The following is a 7,924-nucleotide window of genomic DNA, read 5'->3' as shown; positions in this document are numbered from 1 at the left end:
CAGCGGCCCGGGGCGCGGAGGGTGTGAGCGCGCGCGCCCCTCCGTGCCCGCTCAGCCTCGCGCGCGTCTCCGGGGAGGCTCCCGCGAGCGGCGCCTGGGGAGCCGGCAGCCTCAGTCCTGCCGCCGGCGCGGCTTTGTGAGGCTGCAGCAGCAGCGGCGGCGGCGGCGGCGGCTCCGAGTCCCACCTGCTGGCGGAGGAGACGAGGAAGGGGGAGGGGGAAGCGGAGGTAGAGGAGGAGGAGGGGTAAAAGGCGGCGGCGCCAGCCTACTCCTGCCGCCGGCGCCCACCTCACGGGGGCTCCGCAGTGCCCCGCTCTCGGCCTGCACCGGCCCCCCGCCCCCCGGCCCGGCCTCCGCAGCTGCAGCCCCTCAGCCCTGCCCAGCGCGGCCCGGCCCGGCTCGGCCGCCACCGCCACCCGGAGCCTCGGCGAGTTTGAGTCGAGCGCGGGGCGCGCGGCGCCGCCTCGATGCGCCCGGGAACCGCCTCGGCGCCCCAGCCCCGCTGAACAGCCCCTGGCGCGAGGCGGGCGAGGAGGTGCGGCGAGCCCCGGAGAGAGGGAACGAGCGAGCGAGCGAGCCCGAGCGCCGGAGCCGACACCATGCCCGGCTGGAAGAAGAATATCCCCATCTGCCTGCAGGCGGAAGAGCAGGAGCGAGGTGAGTGGGGCGCCGCGTGGGGCGAGGCAGGGCCGGGGGTCCGCGCCGGGGCCGCCCCCGCTGCCTCCCGGTGTCCGACTCCCGCCCGACCTGGCCGGCGGCCGCGGGGGAGGGGCGCCGCGCCCTCGGGGCCCGCTCGGGAGTCCAGGTGGCGTCGCGCGAACTCGGAGAGGCTCTTCTGGGGGGAGGACCGAGGGGCCGAGGCGCGGTGCCATAGCGGGGAACTTTGCGCCAGGCGGGGACGGAGGGCGAACTCCGGCTTCTCCCGGGCCCGGCCGCACGTGGAGTCCGAACGGCCCTGCGTGCGGTGGGCGCCGGGGGTGCGGGTGTGGCGTGTGTGTTTGTGTGTTGGGGGCTGGGGGGAGACCCCGCGGTGCTTTAAGTGACTTTACAAACTTTCCTGCTCCTCCCGCGGCCGCCTTCGCGGTGTCCCCGCCCCTGGCTGGGCTGCCAGGGTGTTGCCAAGCCCAAAGTTGCTGGAGGTCCCCTAAAGGGTTTGGGGGTGCGAGAAAGGGGCGCTGCCGCGATTTTCTGGAGGAGAAAGCTGTCCCAGGGCCCAGGGTCTGGGGCATGGAGCGACTGCCTGGGCGATGAGTTATGCCCCAGCGCAGTCCCAGCTGTCGGGTTGATACCGCAGGACTGCGGGATTTTCTTAATTACTGTCTGTTTTCTTTGTGAAAGGCGGCTCTCCGTGCCAGGTGCCTTGCAGACCTTTTGTGTTTCAGCCTCACACGTGTGCTGGGCACGTTGCTCTTAACTGATTCGCGGAGAGGAAAGTTGAAGGCCGTTTGCACCTGCTAGGCTCGATTCTGCGGAGGTCATTGCATGGCGTTTGGGTTGCGCAGAGGTTGGCCAGGAGTTCATCTCCGTAACCTGGATATGCTGTGCAGAGTGCACCAGAATTTCCTATACAGGCCTCGTGGGGCTGGAGGGGTGTGCACACTGGCTCTGCCAGCACCCAGAGGGACTCTGACCGGTGAGGTTCACCAGGGTTTAATCTCCTGCTCCTTCGACCAAGGCCTGTGCTGTCTTCGAGGAAAAGGCTCTAGCGCTGGATGGGTTTCAGATTCAGGGTCTGCCTGGGTTGTGGCAAACCGTCTCTGCTTGGAGGTTAAGTGGTGCTGCATGGGTGGGAAAGCAGGAAGTCAGGCTGGAGTGTGGCGAAGGCAGAGTTGTCTGCTGAGCTTGATGAGCCGTATGCACGGTGGTTTGGTTATTGGGCATGCCAAAAGTTTCAGGCTTTTCAAATGCGCACTATGGAAAAACCAATGTGCAACTTTCAGTTTTTCTCTAGGTGGCACAACCTGTCTTTGGTTTATATCCTGTTAACGACTCAGGGAATTTATCCCTTTAAAGCCACTTCCTTATTAGATTTGTGCATTTGTTTCTCCAGCACGCTTTTTGGCCGGCGACCTCACATTTACCCACTCGGAAGGCATCCCTGCTTCAGAAATGCTTCTGCTTTCCCCTTTAGAAAGTCATATCTTAAAAGTTGCAAATACGGGTACTGGTCATTTATAACCAAGTAAAGCATTAAATTAAAGCGTTCTGCCAAACATGGAGTGTTCTATCAACTAAATGTCACAATGCACTTTGATTAAAAAATCACAGTGCTGTCATCAAATTTCATTGGAATGTTAAAGTGGGTAGATTTTGGAGTGTAACAAAATGCACTTGTATGTCTTTTGCAGATATGGTAACTTTGAAAGATGATCACCTAATTTGTTTGATGGAAATAGGACTGAAATTCCTCCAGAACATTAAACATTGGAATCCGAAACTGGGTATTTTGCAGTTGTTCACCCAATAGGGGAAGCAGGGAAGGCCTGTTACTTAGTATCTTTTTTCATTCTAAAGGCTCTTAGCTTGTTACTTATATAATGAGATACTTTTCTAAATAATGAGTGCATTTTGTTTGTGGCATTTTTGTGTCGAAATTTCTTTTAAAATCTGTGCAATAGCAGTGTTGGTGGTGGTGCTGCTGTGTGTGTGTGTGTATGTGTGTGTGTGAACTGAGATGCCTCCATGACTTAAAAGTGTGGATCAGAGGATACTGCTTAGATTTGGCTTATCCTTTTGGGAGAATTTTATTGCAAAAGGATGAACAGTGTTTCCTTTTTTGCATTTGGAAGTCATCTCACATCTAGTTTTTTGTTTTGTTTTGCTTTTGCTGTGGAACTTAAATTTAAGTGATTCATATAGTGTTGAATTAGGTTCTTTTAAAATATAAGCAGATTATATTGTAGGTTGGTCAGGAAAATAATGAACATGGAACAAATACATTTTTAATTTTGTCTAGGAATAACATTGAGCAAAAGGTCAATTTCTAGTATCTTACCATTAAATTCTAGGGTTGTTTGTGCTCAGTAACTGTTGCTTCCTCCACATACATCCCACTCCCAATTTACGTTTAAGCATTCTAAAGCCTATTATGGAGACTACTCTAGCATAACGTTTTTCATGTGTATGTTACTTAAATCTGTTTCTGAAATATAATGCAAATTAATACATTAAGGACCACAAATTTGAAAAAGTATTCTTTAATAAAATTATTAATCTCAAAGATTGATTGAGGGGAACAATCTTACTTGGTGTTGTCACATACAAAAAAATTTGGCTAATCTGTGTAACTTCATGTGATACCAACACAGCATTCAAAACTTGGGGTCATCTTGAAGGCTTTTGTCAAGATGATATTGAGAGAGCTATTGCTATTGTATACAATGGTGAGTAGAGAAACTATAACATGGTTTGTTGTAGCAGATGTAGTGAGTTACAGAATGACGTGAAGAATTACCCATGTAAGATGTCATACTGCTAAAATTCAGGGCACATTTCTCTGTCCTCCTGATTTTCTGCTGGAGCTGCTAAATCCAATTCATTTAGACACCATGTAATAACTTTTGGGTAAATGTTTTAGAAGAGGCTTGATTTCAAAGACTATTATGTTTCATGTTCCTTCCCATCAAATTAAATTCAGTAACTTATTGGTTTTATATCTGCTTATTAACTGTGTGTAATAAGAATATAGTTATTGAGGAAAATCTCAGTGTAAAAGAATAGATGCCTCTGTAATTAACAATGCTTTTCTTTTGGCTTGTAAGCTTTCCTTCTGATTTGTGTAACTTTGGCTAGTAAATGTTCATTTGTGCTTTAATGTGTGGCTGCAATGTGAAATCATACTGCTAAGGAAGACTATATATCCCTTCTGTTTCTGCAAGCGCACTTCCTGATGTTATTAGTTTCTGAGGAAAATATTAAATGGTATTTTTCTCATTTCATTCTGTTTTATATTTAAACTTAATATGAGTGTTGTCTAATTCAATAGATATGATAAATGCATTTCACATTACAACATATATATTCACCAGGGGAAGATTGTGCATGCTTATAGATCTCCACATCCCTACCTTTTTGTTCTCATAGGTTTTGAAGATCAACCAATGAACTTGAGAATTTCCCTTTGAACTTTGTTTGCAGAAATTGTCAGTTTTTGCTTATGTTTTGGCACATGAGGCTATATGGGTATCCTCAGATTTAAAGAACTAACTGGGGCCAGCACTGTGGCATGGTGGGTAAAGCTACCGCTCGCAGTGCCAACATACCATATGGGTACCGGTTCAAGTCCTGGCTGCTGAACTTTCAATCCAGCTCTCTGCTAGGGCCTGAAAAAGCAGTAGAGGATGGTCCAAGTTCTATGGCCCCTGTGCCCACATGGGAGACCCTGAAGAAGCTTCTGACTCCTGGTTTCAGGACGGCCCAGCTCCAGCTGTTGCAGCCATTTGGGAAGTGAACCAGTAGATGGAAGACCTCTCTCTCTTCCTCTGCCTCTGTGTCTCTGTAACTCTGCATTTCAAATAAATAAATTTTTTAAAAAATTGTTTCTATAAAATAGCTAGGAGAAAGCAGAGGGAGGTTAAAGTGTGTGCTTCTGTTACACCCTTGGTCTGTCAGTTTCCACATCACAAGACTGTACTCTACAGCCTGCTTAACAAAAAGTTCAACTTGGAATTTGAGTTTTGAGCAGTGTACATTGTGGGGGGGGCAGAAGAAATACAATGCAGCTAGGGTCTTCTCTGGATCAGGCACTGTGTTAGGCATTTCACAGGTATTATTTGGTATAATCCTTACAGCATACCTGAAAGGTGGTGTCTTTACCAGAAGAAGAAAGAGTCTGAACTAATAAATTTGCCTGAAGTAACAAAGCTAAGACATAGGGCAGCAGTTTCTAAGGAGATAACACAGAAAAAAAGCTGAGTTAACTTTTGAAATGAAGTTCATAGCATTTTACTAACATTATAGCATCTTATAAGTTTTTGGCAGGATTTTAATCAATTTAATCAACTGCTATAAAATTTTTGATTAGGAATCAGAAGAGTTTTTTTTTTTTAGTTACATATACTGGGAAAACATTTCTAAGGTCTATTTTGAGATTTTGACACACTGACTTGTGTAGTTCTGTTAACTCTCTTACAATAAGGATTGAAACTTCAACATATTTTAGTAGAATTACTTAACTAAGGCAACCCATTTAAGTGAATAACTTTCCACCAAACAGATTATTGCATAGTTTTTCTTCTTTCCATAGAGTATTTGCTATAAAGGCTAGAATTAACAAGAACTGGTTGTTTGCCTCACTGTGGTGAACTTGGAGGCTACTGTTTGTTAATAGCCACTGTGCATTTGCTCCATTGCTATCCTTTTATTTAATTAAAGTCATATATCTGAACCTTCAGTCTGGCTACCTGACAGATGGCCTACTAGCCAAAGAAAGGCACCTCAGATAATGCTTCCTTCTGCAGCAACCAGATTGGTTTCTTTTCTTTTTTAAATTTTTATTTATTGAGAGAGGTAGACAAAGAGAGTGGTAGAAAACTAGAGAGGTAGAAGTAGGCATGGGGGGGGGGGTTAGTTTCCTGACTATAAGTACAAAAAAAATCTATTGATACAAATTTCCTTATTCAAGAAGCCTACTGCTTTAGACAGGTCAGTGGCCATTGGTAGTGGTGTTGCCAGTTTTATTGGAATGTCAATGTTATCTAAATATATTTGACAATTAAAATGTACTGGTTTAATTTCTTACCCTCTTTCATTTCAACAGTCATTGAACTTTAAGCACCAAATCAAGTGATGAATAGAATGTGAAGATATGGTTTGTAGCCTAGATAGAGCCCATAGCTCCTGTGCAGTGATTGATAACCACATCTTTGAAGTTGGACTGCATTGGGTTTAAATTTGCTTCAGCACTTAGTAGCTCTGTGGCTTTTTAACCTTTCAACACCCCTGAGTCTTTTATTGAAGAGGAGGACAAACAACATCTGTCTCTTGTGAGGATTAAATGAAATGAATGAATGTGAAAAATTTGGGATAGAATCATGTGGTTAAGGGCTCAGTGATGGCAACTGTCATTATTTTTATGATATCTTGATCTGTAAACTTAATACCATGGGGTATCCTGATGATGAAATGATAACATTTTTATTCTTTTAAAAACCTCATGAATAGCTTTTAAAGTCCTGTGTTTTAGGAAAAGCTACACTGGAACACAGAACTTTATGAGGCCAAGGTCTTTGATACATGGTCTTTGATACATGCTAGTCTGACTCGCTCCTGAAGGGGAAGAGATTCCTGTGTGGGGAGAAAGGCAGCCCAGGCCATACTTCATACCCTTAGCAAATGTTCACTGAGCACGGGCAGCCAGCATGGTTGTTCAGGATGAGAAAATCTTGGTTCCTGCTTTCAAGGAGAGTATTAAGTACAGCTGTGAAGTCATGCCTGTACCAGCATCTCCAGTACCACCTCTCTCCTCCTGTACAGATGGGTGTCAGGGGAGCAGAGAGGAGGGCTTGAGTGTGCTGGGAGTGAGTGCAGAGAACAAAGTGCCCAAGGACAGCTGTCAGAGTACGTAACACAGAGAAAGTGTTAGACGACTTGGAGGGGAGAAGGTTAGGAGGTGGGGAGGAGCCGTGAGAAAAAGCTATTTCAGGCAGACAGCATGGTATGTTCCAAAGCATTTTGCAGTGAGGTACTCCAAGAACCACAACTGGTTTCTTAAGGAGCTGAAGTATAGAATATGAGCATGCATATGGAGGATAGAACACAAATATGTTTGAGATGGGAGAACTTGGTGGAAAAACATGAGACTGGGAGAGGGCCAGATCTGGAACTTCATGCTAGTGTAGAGTTCAAAGAGTATCCATCAGGCAATGAGGCACTAATTGAAGAACTTCCAACAGAGGACTGACAGGAGCAGCTTTCAGAAGGATGTTTAGTTTACTTTTTTTTTTTTTAAACTTTATGTATGTATTTGAAAGTCAAGTTACAGAGGGAAAAAGACAGATTTTTTTTTTTTTTCCCATTCACTGGATCACTCCCCAGGTGGCTAAAACCAGGAGCCAGGAGCTTCATCCATGTCTCCCACGTGAGTAGCAGGTGCCCAAACACAGGCCAGCTTCTGTTGCTTTCCCCAGGCCATTACTAGGGAGATGGATTGGAAGTGGAGCAGCCAGGACACAAATTGGTGCCTGTATGGGATGTCAGCATCCCAGATGGCTTTACCCAATAAACCATAGCCCCAGACCCCAGAAAGATTTATAAAAGGAGTAATTTGGAGGGGGCAAGAATCTGGTGAGCTGCTACTACCCTCTGTTTCAGGCTGTATAGAGATACTGAAGAGGAGGGCTGGTGACCAGGTAAAAGCAGGAATTATGGAAGGGGCAGGTCTTTGGTTCATGTACTGATTGGCATTAGAGTTGTATTTTAAGACACAGTATTATGATACAGAATTTAGTATCCTTTCCTCCAATTATTGTCTTTCTTGACCTCCCTACCAGCAAATCTACAAAAGGGAAAAAGGACACATAATCTAGGACACATAATCTAGTAGAATAATGTAAAAATAAAGGACTACCAGAGCAACTAGCTACCAGTCTGGGTCATGATGATAGCTTATTGTGCACTAGCTTTTTTCTTTTAATTATATAAAATTTTTATACTACTTAATGAAACCATAATTATCCTTTCCTCTTATCTCTTAAAACTAAGTTTGAATTTTATGTTATTTTTAAACTGAACGAGAAAAAATGGTAAAATGGTAATTATTTTTATAGAAATGTCTTCCTTAAGAGAATTAGACAGTTTTATTTTCCAAAACAACTGAATACTATGTGAATACAGTGTTTTGTTTTTTTTTTTTTAAGATTTATTTATTTGAAAGGCAGAGTTACTGAGAGGCAGAGCGAGAGCGAGAATATCTTCCATCTGCTGG

The 7,924-nt window shown here is 45.1% G+C and overlaps 1 protein-coding gene across 2 annotated transcripts in view; it reads left to right on the top strand.

The window, feature by feature from the left end:
- Positions 1-455: 455 nt before the first annotated feature.
- GRIP1 (glutamate receptor interacting protein 1) overlaps positions 456-7,924 on the top strand; it is a 737,425-nt gene continuing 729,956 nt past the window's right edge. For both annotated transcript variants that reach the window (XM_051846415.3, XM_051846410.3), the window contains exon 1: positions 456-657. In XM_051846415.3, coding sequence (XP_051702375.3) covers positions 600-657 — 58 coding nt within the window. In that variant the 5' untranslated portion in view covers positions 456-599. The remainder of the gene's footprint in view (positions 658-7,924) is intronic.

Source organism: Oryctolagus cuniculus, chromosome 11 (assembly GCF_051225735.1).
Source record: "Oryctolagus cuniculus isolate XC-2025 breed Fujian yellow rabbit chromosome 11, ASM5122573v1, whole genome shotgun sequence".
NCBI lineage: Eukaryota > Metazoa > Chordata > Mammalia > Lagomorpha > Leporidae > Oryctolagus > Oryctolagus cuniculus.
This window is presented reverse-complemented; position numbering and strand designations above follow the sequence as displayed.